We start from the raw sequence: 17,489 nt of genomic DNA, 5'->3' as shown, positions 1-17,489 counted from the left end.
TGTGATTCAGCAGGTTAAAACCCAAATAGTATCCATGAGGATTCGGGTTCCATCCCTGGCCTCACTCAGTGAGTTAAGGATCCAGCGTTGCCCCAAGTTGCAGCACAGGTCACCGATGTGATTTGGATCTAGCATTGTTGTGGCTGTAGCTATGGCTGGCAGCTGCAGCTCCAATTCAACCCCTAGCCTGGGAACTTCAATACACTGAGGGTGCGGCCATTTAAAAAAAAAAAAAAAAAGAGTTCCCGATGTAGCTCAGTGGTTAATGAATCCGACTAGGAACCATGGAGTTGCGGGTTCGATCCCTGGCCTTGCTCAGTGGGTTAAGGATCTGGCATTGCCATGAGCTGTGGTGTAGGCTGGCAGATACAGCTCCGATTAGACCCCTAGCCTGGGAACCTCCATGTGCCGTGGGAGCAGCCCTAGAAAAGGCAAAAAGACCAAAAATGGGGCGGGGGGAGCCCCTATTTGCTAGGTCTTTAGGCAGAATTGTTAGGACACTAGAACCTAAATTCTCCATGCTGCCAAAAAGATAAGTGAAACCAATTGATCCTGGTAAGGAAAATCCTAACTGGCCTTGTTTAATCCATTTCATAGAACCAGACTACTCATTATCTTACCTAATCATTACTTGCAAATTAAAGTTAGTCACCTGACAAACTTAACTACTCTTTTTCCCCTTAAAAATCTGGTTTCCCTGAGAAACTGAAAAGTTTAGCTAACTTTTCCATACTGGCACACCAGACAGCAAATACTTAAGGTTTTCCAGGCCATACGGTCTCCATCCTCATGGTCTGTGTAGCAATCACTCAAATCTTCAGTTGTTGTACATAAGCAGCCACAGGCAAAATTCCAACGAATAAGCATGGCTATTATTCCAGTGAGACTTTATTTTCGCTCAATGATATTTAAATTTCATATACTATGAAATAGTCTTTGATTTTTTTCCCCCATTCATCTGAAAATCCTTAGGTCACAAGCTATACAAAACAGGCAATGGGCAACATCTAGACCGAGGTCATATACTAATCTAACAAAAGAGAACTTCAATTAGTCAAGCTATTTTTTACCACTTAACGTACGAGGCCTAACTGGAGCACTTTGTTTTAGACTAGGCTGAGAAGTAGGTTATAGCATTTTAAGTATCATAAAGGAAAAGAACACAGCATGACAGAGCTCCCATGTGATCCACAAAGCAAATTACTTGCAATTACTACCTGGTCCTTTACAGAAAAGGTCTGCTGACCCTCCATGAAGACAACTATATCCCCATCTTACAGATGAAAGAAACCAAAGCATAGGAATAACTTGCCAAAGGTCAACCTCACTCTGATGCCAAAGGGCAGCTCTTAACCACTATGCAATTTTTCACCCCTCAACCTCATATTCCCTATCTTCCTTTAAGGCTAAGAACCATTTCTACTAGGTATTACAAATCAGTCTAGTAAAACTAATTTAGTAATAAGTAAAGTATATATTTCGCTTTGTATATCTTCATGGGATTACTGAAGGCTGGAATTCTAAACAACCTCTATTGTAAAAACACTCTTTAAGAACACATAATGTTCCCACAAATCAGCACGAAAAAGTAAAAAAGCACCGAGTTCCCATCGTGGCTCAGCAGTTAAAGAAACCAACTAGCATCCATGAAGACTCAGGTTCGATCCCTGGCCTTGCTCAGTGGGTTAAGGATCCCTGGCGTTGCTGTGAGCTGTGGTGTAGGTTGCAGGCAACTGGACCCCTAGCCTGGGATTCTCCACATGCCATGGGTATGACCCTAAAAAGACCAAAAAAAAAAAAAAAAAGCATCTAATGGGGGGAAAAAAAAGTAGCTAAAAACAGGTGATTCAATGATATCTACATGGCAGGTAGTAAAAAGCAGTAATCTATACTAGTTAACAAAAACACAATGCTGATATAATGACAAGACTTTTTTTTGTTATTGCTATACTGTTAGTTTTAACTGCCTTATAAATAACTGCTAAAAAAGGGGGCAGTAAGTGTGGAGTTCCCTTGTGATACAGTGGGTTAAGGATCTGGCATTTTCACAGAGGTGGCTCTGGTTCAATCCCTGGCCCGGCAACGTCCCCATGCCACGGGTGCCCCACCAAAAAATGAACTTTAGTTAACCATTAATAGGAGACTGATTAACTATACTGTAGTACAACCTAAAACAATACTATGCAGCTTTATCTTTAAAATGAGGTATACCTAAGAGCCATTATGAACTATTTCCAAGAATATTAAGTGGGGGAAAAAAGCAATGTAGAGAAAAGGGTATGATTCTGTTGGTAATCATTCTTAAAGTATTTTTAGAATCTTACAGTAATATCCCTTCCCCTACACAACAGGTTTACTCATTTTTTTTTCCTAGAAGGGGAACCCAATGAAACATTTTACTATGGTAACCCTTAAGAAATCGGAGGTAGGGAAACTGAAGGGAGAGGTCAACATGTTTTCGTACTATTTAAATTTCTTTTTAAACCTTAGTATTACACAATACACACACCAGCACACCACACCCCTTTCTCTGAAAAAATAAATAAAAAAATTTTTTTGGTCTTTTCAGGGCCATACCCGCAGCAGGTGGAGGTTCCCAGGCTAGGGGTCAAATCAGAGCTACAGCCTCTGGCCTATGCCATAGCCACAGCAACGCCAGATCCAAGCCGAGTCTTCAGCCTACACCACGGCAACAACGGATCTTTACCCCACTGTGCAAGGTCAGGGATCGAACCTGCGTCCTCGTGGATGCTAGTCGGATTTGTTTCTGCTGAGCCACAAAGGGGAACTCCAAAAATATTTTAATACTAATAATGTATTATGGAGACTTTTTGTGGGAGAGGCAGGGGCATTCTAAATCAGCTTTCTCATACACTTCTGATGGGAATCTTATTCAACCTTTCCAGGCATCAGTAAGGCAACAACAAATCAGGACACGGACAATCATAGCAATAGCAATACGTTTCTAATAACGGAAAGCAAGAAACACCCAAAATGAACACTTGCAGTAGACCACTTGATGAACACTGATTATTCAAGTATCTAACAGAAAGTTTATTAACCAGAAAATACCACAAATGCAAAGCAGCAGGTAAGAGCCCATTTTTATAATATACATCCAGCTATATCACTGTATATATATATATATGTATATATAAAATCCATCTACAAAACTCGGTATTAACTCGGCAAAACTCAGTATTGTCTTCAAGTGAATGTGACTTTTTTTTTTTGACAGGGGATTATATTTTTAACTTTTAAGTAATGAGCTGGTTTTAAGATTCCTTAACTTTATAGCTACACAATCCGTTATGTTTGCACGTTATCAATAAAGTGACATTTCTCCCTCTACTTTTTCTTGAATTTTAAGGACTTAAAGAGAAAGAACATTCACTGTATTCAATATGGGATAGCAACTACACTCTTTGAACACAGCCCTTTTTATTTTTTTGGCTTTTTAGGGCCACACCTGAGGCACAGGGAGGTTCCCAGGCTGGGGTCCAACTAGAGCTGTAGCTGCCAGCCTACTCCACAGTCACAGCAATGCCAGATCTGAACTGCGTCTTCGACCTACACCGCAGCTCACAGCAACATCCAATCCTAATCCACTGAGTGAGGCCAAGGATCAAACCTGCGTCCTCATGGATACTAGTCAGTTTCTTTTCCACTGAGCCATGATGGGAACTCCCTGAACACAGCCCTTCTTAAAAAAGGGTTATTTTTACACATTCTCAGTTTCACTTTCAGACTCATTAAAAAAATCATTTTTATCAGCATCAGTGAATTATTTTAGATAATTAATTATTAATTATTTTAGATTAATTATTTTAATTATTTTAGATAATTATTATACAAGAGGACAATGGTTCAATGGCATTGATTATTCGTATGTAGAGGAATTCAAAAGTGGTAACACAGCTGGGCACAGTGTTAATATGCTGGTATTCAAACAATTTTGCAGGAGACATTTTTCAATGTCGAGACTAGGGGTGGCATTTAATGGGAGGAGGCCACTGGTTGCTGCTAAATGCCCTACAATGCACAGGAACAGCTACTCACAGCAAAAAATTATCCATTCCAAAATGTCAACAGGTTGAGAAACAACTTTTAACAAACTTTTAACACAAGTAACCTCTGACAAACCAGTTACTCTTGGTCACACACCTCTCCATTATTTAGTGTTTCCAGTATAGGAAATGAAATCTAAGTTTCTTCTCAATAATTAATATATACAATTAATGGGTTTATACATCTGTAGAAACTTTCCTTCCAAAATGTCTAAATTCATAACGTGCCCTGTCTTTACGGATTTATATTAAAATTTACTTTCTCTCATAATCAGCAAAACAACCATTAATTAACTTCCTGCCTGGTATAGCAACTGGCAGAAAATTTTAGGAGTATTTTACTCACATATTATTTTAGGAATCCAGTAAAATAGTACAACATTGGCGATCCCACTGTGGCTCAGTGGACACGAATCTGACTAGTATCCATGAGAATTCAGGTCTGATCCCTAGCCTCCCTCAGTGGGTTGAAGATCTGGCATTGCCATGAGCTATGTGGTGTAGGTCACAAATGTGGCTCAGATGAGGCATTGTTGTGGCTATGGCACAGGCCGGCAGCTGTAGCTCTGCTTCGACCCCTAGCCTGGGAACCTCCATATGCCGCAAATGCGGCCCTAAAAAGCAAAATAAATAAACAAATATCGAAGTTCCCAGGCTAGGGGTCAAATCGGGAGCTGCAGCTGAGGGCCCATGTCACAGTCACAGCAACCCTAGATCTGAGCCACATCTATGACCTACACCGCAGCTCATGGCGACACTGGACCCTTAACCCACTGAGCAAGGCCAAGGACTGAGCCAGAGACCTCATGGATACTAGTCAAGTTCGTTACCACTGAGCCACAATGGGAACCCCACCCATCCTCCCTTTTTTTTACTATCGGCCTTCATTCTTTGTCCTTATGTATTTGTCCTTCATCTTATTAACTTTTAGATGCAAAGTAACTCAATCTTACCTATTACTATTAATTTTAAGTGAAATTTCAGCAACTAGATACTTTGAAGCAGTTTCTACCGTGAAACTAAAGTACAACAACCCTATGTGAGTGGCAGTTATAAAGATTTATTTAGCTCTTACCCTAACAACTTTCACAGAAAAGTGAAACATGCTGCCCCTCAAATGTTTTCTTCTCCTAGGTGCTATTAAAATCTATTTCAATTTGTGCATTTTTATCATTTGTCTCTGTTAAAGTAACTCTTCCCCCCCCCCCATTTTATGGCAGCACCCGCAGCATGTGGAAGTTCCCAGGTCAGAGGCTGAATCTGAGCCACAGCTGTGACCTACACTGCAGCTACACAGCAACACCAGATCCTTTAACTCACTGCGCTAGGCCAGGGATTGAACCTGCACCTCAGCAACAATGACAGCTGCTACAGTCAGATGCTTAACCCAAGGACTGCCATGGTGAGAATTCCCTGTCAGAATAATTCTTAACTGCTTCTACAAATTTTTACATGGCACAACTAGGTTAAGCTAAAAATGAATATCCAGTTTGTATACTGGACAATTATGGTTACAATCTTTCTCACCTTACTTTTTCTTTTTTTGCTTTTTAGGGCTGCACCCACAACATATTTAGTTTGAAGGCTAGGGGTTGAATCTGAGCTGCAGCTGCCAGCCTATACCACAGCCACAGCAACGCTGAATCTGAGCCACATCTGCAACCTACACCACAGTTTGTGGCAAGGCCGGATCCTTTAACCTACCGAGTGAAGCCAGGGACAGAACCTGCATCCTCATGACACTGGCTGGGTTCTTACCCCACTGAGCCACAACAGGAACGCCCTCACCTTGCTATTTCTATTCTCAGTTACCACATTTTTCTAAGTGTCAGGTTACTACTTTTACTAGGCAATTTAGTATATACTTAAGTGACAGGGGGAAAAGCTGACAAGTTAGTTTAAGGATTTTGTTTCCTCTCAGAACACAGAATTTACAGCAAAAATCTTAGGAGCATTATATTAATGTACTACTAGTGAATTAAGCTCTTATAATCAGACACAAGAAAATAGTTTCTAATTCTTTTATGCCTTTAAGTTGTTACTTTCTACTACTAGAACCAGTGTCCTAGGTCCAACTCAATAAACCAGTAACTAAAAATATTTAATTGGTCTTCAAAGTCATGCAGCAGGATCCCTAGTACCAGTATCTTAATAACAGTAAATCTTCATGAATTCACACTCTTATAATGAAGAAAAAAATAAACTAACTTTACATTATTTATTCAATTCATGAGTCAACTATCTGTTCTAAAGGAGAGATGACCATCATCATTGCTGATACATGAAGTTCAAATATGTTTCAAGTTGATTATTAGGAAGATTAAAATTTTTCTTTGAAAAATTTTCAAGTTTAGGCGTTCCCATCATGGCGCAGCGGAAATGAATCTGACCAGGAACCATCAGGTTGTGGGTTCAATCCCTGGCCTCCCTCGGTGGGTTAAGGATCCAGCACTGCTGTGAGCTGTGGTGTAGGTCAAAGACACGGCTCAGATCTGGCGTTATTGTGGCTCAGTGTAGGCCAGCAGCTGTAGCTCCAAACAGACCCCTAGCCTGAGAACCTCCACATGCTGCAGGTGCGGCCCTAAGAAAGCAAAAAAAAAAAAATTTTTTTCAAAATTAATTTTAAGTTTTAGCAAGTAAAGGATATTTAAGAAATTCTAATATTAATTTCCCATTTTACTATAATTCATATTTAGAAACACATTTATTATTTATTTCTTTAGACAACCAATTTAAGCTAACACCATGTATTCTAAATTGGCACAGCTTTTCTTAGTTATGTAAATAGACCACATGATCTGGAAGTAGCTGAGGTCACATTTTTTTGGCTGAACCCAAAGCATGCAGAAATTCCTGGGCCAGGAATCAAACCTGCACCATAGCAGTAACCAGAGCCATAGCAGTGACAATACCAGATCCTTAAACCACTGAGCTACCAGGGAACTGCTGGGGCTACCTTTTCATTAAAATTCAGGTCCATTTCATTTCTTTAATGAGTATCACAAATAATCACAAATACAAAAAGGTACTTTCAAACATACCAAAGTTTAGCAATAACAACTTTACAATTAATTACTTTCCATAAAATTAAACTATAAAAAAAAAGTTTTCTGAACTTTTCCCTGGTGGGCCTAGCAGTTAAAGGATCCAACATTGTCACTGCTATGATATGGGTCTGATCTCTGGCTCAGGAACTTACATGTGCCGCAGATGCAGCCAATAGGGTATAATGTATAAACATCCATATCTGCAAGTTCTACATCCTTGAATTCAACCAACTGTAGATTGAAAATATTGGGGGGGGGGGATTCCAGAAAGTTCCAACAACCAAAACTTCAAAGTTCCTGTCGTGGCTCAGCAGTTAAGGAACCAACTAGTACCCATAAGGATGAAGGTTTGATCCCTGGCCTTGCACAGTGAGTTAAGTGCTCGGCATTGCCATGAGCTGTGGTATAAGTTGCAGACACATGGTGCTCTGACTGTGGCGTAGGTCAGTGGCTACAGCTCCAACTGGATCCCTAGCCTGGGAACCTCCATATGCCAAAGATGCGGTCATTTAAAAAAAAAGAAAAATGAAAACTTGAATTTCCTGCACCAACAACTATATACATCATACAGGAATACCACAGAGATATTATGAGTCTGATTCTAGACCATAGTAATGAAGCAATAATAAAGTCAGGTAAATGAATTTTTGTTCCCCTGTACACATAAAGTTATATTTATACTAAACTGTAAGCATTATGTTTTAAAAAAGTACAGCAGGAAGTTCCCGTCTTGGCTGTGGTTAATGAATCTGACTAGGAACCATGAGGTTGTGGGTTCGATCCCCGGCCTCGCTCAGTGGCTTAAGGATCCGGCGTTGCTGTGAGCTGTGGTGTAGGTTGCAGAAGCGGCTCGGATCCCAAGTTGCTGTGGCTCTAGCGTAGGCCGGCGTATACAGCTACCCAATTCGACCCCTAGCCTGGGAACCTCTATATGCCGCGGGAGCAGCCCAAGAAATAGCAAAAAGGCAAAAAAAAAAAAAAAAGTACAGCAGTTCCCAAGGTGGCTCAGCAGTTAATGAACCCAACTAGTATCCGTGAGATGTGTTGCTCAGTGGATCAAAGATCTGGTGCAGGGGGAACAAATCCGACTAGGAACCATGAGGTTGCCAGAGTTCCATGAGGGAATAAGAGTGCTACCTCTGGCCTTGCTCAGTGGGTTTAAGGATCTGACATTTCTTTGAGCTGTGGTGTAGGTCGCAGACACAGCTCAGATCCAGCATTGCTGTGGCTGTGGCCAAGCCTGGCAGCGACGGCTCCAATTTGACCCCTAGCTGGGGAGATGCCATATGCCAAGGCTACAGCCCCAGAAAGACAAAAAAATAGTAATAAAAAAAATTTTTTTAGGTACATACCATAACTAAAAATATTTTATTGCTGAAAAACACTAACCATCATCTAAGCCCTCAGTGTTAATGAACATCACCATACCAGATAACAATAATAATGAAGTTTGAAATATTCTAAGAATCACCAAAATGTGATACAGACACAAAGTGAGCAAATGCCTTGAAAAAATGGCACTCTGACAAACTGGCTCGATGCAGGGTTGCCAAACACCCCTCAAATTTGTAAAAAAAAAAAAAAAGAAAGAATAAAAACAAAAGCACAGTGATCTGTGAAGAGCAATAAAGTGAAGTGAAATAAAACGAACTATGCCTATATTAGGTATTATAAGTAATCTAGAGATGATTGAAACTATATAGGGAGGATATGCATAGATGACTTGCAGTTACTATGCCACTTTATATAAGGGAATTGAGCATCCTCAGATTTTGGTATCTGGGGGACCTGGAACCAATCTGCCTCAGATACCAAGGGATGACAATAATATCAAACTTTACACTTCAAAACAGAGCTGCCAAATTAAATCATAGTGTGAGTCATTTACTTAATTCAAATTTTCTAGTAACCACATAAAAAATGTGAAATCTTCAGAGTTCCTGTTGTGGCTCAGCAGGTTAAGAACCCAAACAAAGTGTCTCTGAGGATGTGGGTTCCATCTCAGGTCTTGCTCAGTGGGTTAAGGATCCAGTGTTGCCACCAAGTTGCAGTGTAGGTGGAAGATGCAGCTAGAATCTTACATTGCTGTGGCTGTGGTGTACATCAGTAGCTGCAGCTCCAATTCAACCCCTAGCCTGGGAACTTCAATATGCCGCAGGTACAGCCGTAAAAAGAAGGAAAAAAAAGTGAAATTTTCATAATTTATAACTCAACAAAGTATTATTTCCACATATACAATCTATATTTATTAATATATAATAAAATGTGTAATATTTTGTATGCTTTCCAAACTAGGTTTCCAAAATCTGGCATGTCTTGTCCACACTTGTATCTCAGTACTTAGTACACTTATATACTCAATAGCCCCATGTGGCTAATGGTTTCTGAACTGGACAGAGCAGCTCTAGGGATTCAACCTTGACTAAAATACAACCTAAGAATCTTTTACACTCCTATTGGAGTTCCAGTCATGGCACAGTGGTTAACGCATCCAACTAGGAACGATGAGGTTTCGGGTTCGATCCCTGGCCTCGCTCAGTGGGTTAAGGATCCGGCATTGCCATGAGCTGTGGTGTAGGTCACAGATGCAGCTTGGATCCCACATTGATGTGGCTGTGGTGTAGGCCAGCAGCTACAGCTCCGATTAGACTCCTAGCCTGGGAACCTCCATATGCCACGAGTGCGGCCCTAGAAAAGACAAAAAAAAAGAATCTTTCACACTCCTACTGTAAAACATATCAAAGCAGAGGTGGTATTTTTATGATCCATAAAAATCAGGAGTTCCGTTGCAGCTCAGCAGTAAAAGAACCCAGCTAGTATCCATGAGGACGCAGGTTCACTCCCTGGACTTGCTCAGTGGGTTAAGGATCCAGTGTTGCAGTGAGCTGTGGTGTAAGACACAGACATGGCTCGGATCTGGCATTGCTGTGGCTGTCATGTAGTTCAGCAGCTACAATCTGATTCGGCCCCTAACTTGGGAAATTCCATATGCCACGGTGCAGCATAAAAAGACAAAAAAAAATTTCAGAATCACAATAGTGATGTTATTTTTGTATGATCTACTAACCTCTAAAAAAGCCCTGGACAATATAAAGGCTATTACTGAAATGCAAACTTGAGATATATGAAATAGCCCTCCTTTGAAAAAAAAAGCTCAATCTTATAATGAAGAAGAGCAAATGACAGTCCCTTCTGGGAAGAAGGGAATTCTGACTGAAATGATTCATTTCAGTGATTTTACTTTACCACAGTACTAGCATTAGTACTCAATTTACTAGACAGTGAATGGTGTTTAAGAAGCCTAAATGTAAACAAAATAATTTTTTATGAAAAGAGACCAAAGTAATTATTAGAAAAGTTCGTAGTACCTTTGCAAACTTGAAGAATGGTCTTGGATCTTTTCTGAAATATTCAATATCAAACATTGCTTGAGGATCAGGAAGGTCTGGAAAGTCTACTGCAAGGCGTGCATAAATGCCATCTCTTGACCTGAAGTCAGGTATTCCACAAGAAACAGAAACCTGAAATATGCATGGCATAATTTGTACAATTAAATTTTCTACTACTACCTTAATAATTACTATTCTCTTACTATACAATTAGGGAAGAGTTGAAGATATTTTTAGTTTAAAACTTTTGGTTAATGGAGATATTGCCCTACTCCAATTTCTAAAAGAAATAAAACACTCAAAACCAGTATAATTAAATCTACCATATACTCAGTTCATAATGGGATAAGGAATTTTAAGTCAGGTTAACTTTAGACTTTATAAGCACTTAGCCAACAAATTAAAGCAAAAGCAACTTGACTAGAATGAAGTAAGCCATTTCAAATTATTTTAACTAGAAAGCAGGCAAGAATTTCTATTGGTCAAGTATTTCCAAGAAATCCCTCATCTGGTCAGCATTCTAGTACATTAAGAAAACCAGGAGTTCCTATCGTGGCTAGGCGATAATGAACTCGACTAGTATCCATGAGGACACAGATTCAATCTCTGGCCTTGCTCAGTGGGTTAAGGATCCAGCACTGCTGTAAGCTGTGGTGTGGGTCGAAGACGTGGCTCGGATCCTGTGTTGCTGTGGCTATGGCGTAGGCTGGCAGCTACAGCTCCAATTCAACCCCTAGCGTGGGAACTTCCATATGCTGTGGTTGTGGCCCTAGAATGCAAAAAAAAAAAAAGGAAAAGGAAAAGGAAAAGGAAACTAAATTTCTCTCTTTTCCTTCAAAAACTATGTTGTACAACATATCAATTTTTAAGAGTAGACTTAGGAGTTCCCATCGTGGCTCAGTGGTTAATGAGTCCAACTAGGAACCATGAGGTTGCAGGTTCAATCCCTGGCCTTGCTCAGTGGGTTAAGGATCCCGCATTGCCATGAACTGTGGTGTAGGTTGCAAACTTGGCTCGGATCCTACGTTGCTATGGCCCTGGTGTAGGCTGGTGGCTACAGCTCCGATTCAACCCCTAGCCTGGGAACCTCCATATGCCACAGAAATGGCCCTAGAAATGGCAAAAAAGACAAAAAATAATAATAATAAATTTTAAAAAATTAAATTTAAAAAAGTAGATTTAGGTAATGTGCTTTTTCTACAAATAAATCTTGACATTTCAAATAGGGATTTTAAAAGTTATGTTTTTGTTTCACAGTTCTGTCAGTGTTTACGCCACTTTGGCCTCAAAGCAAAACTTGCCTACATCACACCTGGGAGCAAAGCATAATTTTCCTTTGTGACCATTTAAGATTAAATAACACCCTCCCCTTAACTCAAAAAGTCAGAAAAAAAGTACTGAATTTTATTCCAACAGCTGCCATGGTCACTACCATGCAATAAATTCTGTATTCAACATACAATATGAAACAGCCTTAAGTAGAGAATTAAGTAAAACTTTAAAGTGAGACAAATGAAAATCATCAAGCCACCACAATCCCATCACATTAAAATAAAGGAGAGATAGGAATCTGTTGTTACTTTTCCAATACTAAGTTCTTTACTTGCCAGTACCTATTAGGTTCCTGGTTTCCCCAGGAAGACCTAACAAAGAACCAATTTTGCCATCAGACTCTGACATACTTCAATGCAAGCAGAATTCCATGCATCTCCTTAGGGGGTTGTGGTATAATGCAGGTAAAAATCTTGCCTTAACTGCACTTACCTACTGTACCAATTAATAGAAGACCACCTTCTGCACAGTTATTGAGAAGTTTTTAAAAAACTGAACCAATTTAACAATTGCTGCTACACTCACTTTTTAGCAGTTTCCAAACACAAATGCCCACCATCATGTAATGATAAATTCTACACCAGAAAAATGTTTCTAAATTGGACATGGTTTAAGAAAAAACACATACCACCTCCACCCTTTTGCTAGTGTTTTACACATCTTACATACCCCAGCTCCAGTTAGAACTATTATTTTTTTGCACTCTTGTAGTAATTTCACAGCATCTTCAATTGTATTAATATCTTTTCTTTTTTTCCTTTTTGGTGGTTCTGAAAGGATATTAATAACAATCTGCCACAGTGTCATATCATCCAATTCAGGTGGAGGAATTGTTTCTGGTAGCAAATCTTTAAGAATTGTTCGAGGATCTGTGCCAATCATGAGATGTTGCTGAACAAAAGTATATGGACCTATATTAAAAGGGAAAAGAATTAGATCAAATCCACTTCCAAGTAATTCAAAATCTCATTAACTTTCTGAAGTAATGAAGCAGAAATCTTTAAGGCTATTTTGCAGAGTAAGGAAATGCACTATAAAGGTATTTCAGGAGTTCCCATGGTGGCTCAGTGGTAACAAACCCAACTAGAATCATAAGGATGAGGGTTCAATCCCTGGCCTCGCACAGTGGGTTAAGGATCCAGCATTGCTGTATCTGTGGTGTAGGCCAGCAGCTGTAGCACCCATTTGACCCCTAGCCTGGGAACTTCCACATGCCATGGGTATGGCCCTGAAAATAAGAAAAAAAAATAGTAAAATAAAACAAAAAGGACTAATCATCATTGTTTTTAAATAGTCAAAGTATTTTTTATTTTTTTCTTAGGGCCACACCTGTGGCATGTGGAAGTTACCAACCAGGCTAGGGGTTGAATCAGAGGTGCAGCCGCTGGCCATGCCACAGCCATGCGGGATCCAAACTGTGTACCTGACCTACACCACAGCTCAAGGCAACGCTGGAGCCTTAACCCACTGAGCGAGGCCATAGATCAAAACCGCATCTTCATGGATAGTTTGGGTCGTGGAACTCCTCAAAGTTTTTTTGTTGTTGTTGTTGTTGTTTTTTTATTTTATTTTTTTAGGGCCACACACATGGCATATTGAAGTTCCAAGCCACAGGTCAAATCGGAGCTACAACCACTAGCTTTACACCACAGCCACAGCAACTCGGGATCCAAGCCGGTCTGTAACATACACCACAGCTCAGGGCAATGTCGGATGCTTAACCCACTGAACGAGGCCAGGGATCAAACCTGTGTCCTCATGGATGCTAGATGGGTTCATTAACCGCTGAGCCACAACAGGAACGCCAGTATATATTTTTTTAAATGAGAGTACATTAAGGAGTTCCTGTTGTGGCTCAGTGGTTAATAAACCCACCTAGCATCCATAAGGACACAGGTTCAATCCCCGGCCTCGCTCAGTGGGTTAAGGATCCAGTGTTACTGTGGTGTAGGTCAGCAGCTACAGCACCAATTTGAACCCTAGCCTGGGAACTTCCATATGCTGCACCTGCGGCCCTAAAAAAACAAGCCAACAACAACAAAAAAAAGCACATTAAGAAAAAGATCATTTTGAGATGGTCATGTTACTACTTAGGTATAAAAAACTGATGGTGTGCTCATCTTCAAGGTAGTTTCCCAATGCATCCAAATACTTAATAAATATTTACTAAGGACAAATTATGTGTCAACCACTCTTCCTGGCACTGACAAAACAGTATACAAATCAGTCAGAAATCCCTACCCCCATAGGACTTATATTCTAAAAACAGTCAATAAAAAAGTTACACGGAGAGACTGTTAATAAATAAGTGTTAAAAAGAAAAAAATACAGAAGGGCAATGAAGTAAGAAAGCAAGATACTCTAACCGGAAGAGATCCCTCTGTGGCACAAGAGAGCAGCAGTGTCTCTGGAGCATGGGACCCAGGTTCGATCGTGGCAACAGCATCAAACAACAGTTTTAAGGTAATGCCTAAAACAGAACAAATTTGGACCTCTCTTATGGCACAGTGTGTTAAGGATCTGATGTAGCCGAAGCTAGGATACAGGTCAAAATGGCAGCTGGGATCTCATCCCTGGCCTGAGGAACTCCATGTGGCCCCTGTCAGCCAGAAAAGATTATTTAAAAAAAAAAAAAAAAAAAAGACCATTTCACACAGAGGGCCCAAGTGTAAAGGCCCACAAGTGTGAGAAGGACCTGGTTATTTGAGAAATACCAGAGGTCAGCTTAGACAGGCCCATGCTATTTAGAAACAAAAGCAGTTCAAAGCTCTACCTTCCCTAGAAACAAGCTGATAGTAAATTTCGTTAAACACCTAAGAACCTCATCACCAGACCATAAGGGGACAGAGAATTTTATTTTTAGTTGACTTAAAAAGAAAATACTAAAAAAGATAGCTTAGGCTGTGAAAACCATACCTATCCGTGGTCTTGGAGTCCAGTCACTAGAACTGGCATGTGAGGCTCTATCATCCTCATCACTTTCACAAGAATGGAAACCATTGGTGACGATTTCATCACCAAACAGAAGGTTATCTGCAAAAGAAGCCAAAAGTAACTCAAGGCTGATGAAACAATCTACCATTTAAAATGTATGAATAAGAGAGTTCCTGTTATGGCACAGTTGGTTAAGAACCCAACTAATATCCATGAGCAGGTCGATCCCTGTCCTCCTCTGAGGGTTAAGGATCCAGAGTTGCAGTGAACTGTGGTGCAGGTCAAAGATGCAGCTCAGATCTGGCATTAGTGTGGCATCGGCTGGCAGCTGCAGCTCAGATTCGACCCCTGGCCTCGGAACTTCCATATGCTGCAAGTGCAGCCCTAAAAAATAAAATAAATAAATAAAATGTATGAAGAACTGTAATGATTATGATGTAAGAATTTCCAATGAATAAAGCACTTGGGAGTTACTACTGTGGGGCAATGGGTTAAGCCTGTACCTGCCTGGGTTGCTACTGAGATGCAGGTTGGATCCCTGTCCCAGTGCAGTGGGTTAAAGAATCCCATTCCGCTGCCTTAGTATAGGTCTCAGCTGTGGCTTGGATTCAGTCCCTAGCCTAGGAGCTCCCATAGGCCCAGGTTCGGTCATAAAATTTTTAAATAAACAAAGCACTTAACATTCACACTGAGTGTGTAAAGAATGCCTACTGAATCAGCTTGCATCATTCCCAGGAACAGTATATCCTCATCTTTAGGGATCCTGCCCAGAATCTAAGTTAGAGTTCATCAAAATTGAGCAAGAAATTAAGTCTACTTAAAAATACAAAAAGTAATAAATAACCTAGTTAATTGGAATTTGTCGATCACAAATAATAGAATTCAGGAGTTCCCGCTGTGGTGGAGTGGGTTAAGATCTCAAGTTGTCGCTGCAGTGGGGAGTGTTGGATCCCTGGCCCAGGAACTTCGACATGCTGCAGGTGCAGCCAAAAAACTCCAAAAAACTTATTCAAAGGTGGTGCAAATATAACTACGGCAACTTGCATATATGTACATGTAAAAATACATTTATAATACATAATACTAAACATACACTAAGATATTTGCACTATTCATTCCCACTATTAAACTGTTCCTTGAAAACAGGGGTCGTTTTTCCACTCCAGTCCCTAATGCACACGTCGTAAGCTTTACACAGGTCAAATGGCCCAGATTGTATTTACCAATAAAAGATTAATAAAAACACGTCTATCCAGCTAGAAAACATGACACACTCAAAGATGACGAGACATATACAACCATCATATACTGTATCTGCTTTAGTAGGTCAGAAAAGCGTCAACTCGTATTTCGGGGCTACATACACACACACAGACACTTAATCTAAAAACCACTATAAGAATATGATTTAGAGAAAAAACACTATTCACACAAAGTATTCTAAAACCTATTTCTCTCCTATGCCCTCTATTAACTGCACCAAAGTGATGCCTGTAGAAACAGCTATGCTCTTCAAATTTTGCAGGTTGTGACTTTAGAAACAGCTTTACTCTTTTAAATTTCAAAACAAGTTTATAAATAAAGGCCCTCAAAAACAACAACAAATTGCACAGGTGTCAGTTTGCAAAGTCAACTGCAAATGGTTGTTATCAGGGACAGTCAAAAGTTGCAGGTTTAACTGTGCGGGGCGAGGGGAGAAAGGGCGGAGAAGCAAAAAACACTTAACAAAAGCAATATGCTAAAAGAGTAGGAGGAAAGAGAAACTTATTTTAAAATCCACTGCGAGGCTCGCCAGCCCCGCGGCTGCGCAAAGCGCAAGGCCGCCGGGGCGGGCCTGGGACTGAGGGGAGGAGGGCGGGGAGAGGGCGAGGGAGGGATAGAGTCGACGGGCCGCTCCTGCAGCCAGGCCTGCAGCCGCGGAGGCGCGCAGCTGAGGGCCCTGGTTGGGAGGGGGACGCTACAAAGCCAGCCACGAGCCCCCAGCCTGCCCGAGACTCCCCCACCCCACATCAGGAGGGGCCCCGAGAGGAGGCGGGGGGATGCGCAGTCCCGGCCGCCCGCGCCCTGCGCACCTCGGTACCCAATAGCCGCCGCTGCCGCCGCCTCTTCCTCCTCCTCGCCCTCGTCGTCGTCGTCGTCGTCGTAGAAGTCGTCGGCCGGGGGCGCCTCCCGGGATAGGCCCTGTAAGCCCGGCCCATTGTTTCCTTCTCCTGCCGCCGCAGCCGCCTGGGCCTCCCGCTCCCCGCCCGCAGCGGTCTCCCGCCACAGCACCGCCGCCGCCGGGCAGCCGCCCGCCGCCGCCGGCAGCTCACGCTCCAAGGCCGCCCCACCAGGCTCGCCCGGGCTCCGCCCGACGCCCGGGCCGTCTCTCCGCGGTTTCTTGCGGAGCGGCTCCCCGGCGGGGGGCGACGGGGCCTCCCTCTCAGCCGCCACCGCCGAGGGGGAGCCGCCGGGCTGAAGGGCGAGCGCCGCCTCGTCCGCCATCTTTCAACTGCCTCTCTGGCCCTCCTCCCTCACCTCCTCTGCTCCCGCTCGACTCGCGGCACTGGCGCCCCCGCGGCTCCGGCTGCGGGAGATTTAAACCCCGTCACGTGACCCGCCCCTCCTCGCCCCCGCCCACCCGCAGCTCCCGCCACCCACGCGGGCCGGACCACAACACGGCGGGTCACGTGGCAAGCGGAGGCGGTGGGGGCCAGGAGCAAACGCTGCAGGGTGCTGTG

General features: G+C 42.0%; 1 protein-coding gene across 2 annotated transcripts in view; it reads right to left on the bottom strand.

The window, feature by feature from the left end:
- The window catches only part of SIRT1 (sirtuin 1), a 35,185-nt gene extending 17,917 nt beyond the window's left edge, over positions 1 to 17,268 (bottom strand). Inside the window, 4 exon segments of one of the 2 annotated variants that reach the window (NM_001145750.2) lie at positions 10,483 to 10,635; positions 12,505 to 12,746; positions 14,752 to 14,868; positions 16,842 to 17,268. In NM_001145750.2, the coding sequence (NP_001139222.1) occupies positions 10,483 to 10,635; positions 12,505 to 12,746; positions 14,752 to 14,868; positions 16,842 to 17,253 (924 nt within the window). In that variant the 5' untranslated portion in view covers positions 17,254 to 17,268. 2 annotated transcript variants of the gene reach the window in all.

The sequence above is a fragment of the Sus scrofa genome, chromosome 14 (assembly GCF_000003025.6).
Source record: "Sus scrofa isolate TJ Tabasco breed Duroc chromosome 14, Sscrofa11.1, whole genome shotgun sequence".
Lineage (NCBI taxonomy): Eukaryota > Metazoa > Chordata > Mammalia > Artiodactyla > Suidae > Sus > Sus scrofa.
The sequence above is the reverse complement of the archived record's forward strand: the minus strand, read 5'-3'. Positions and strand labels throughout refer to the sequence as shown.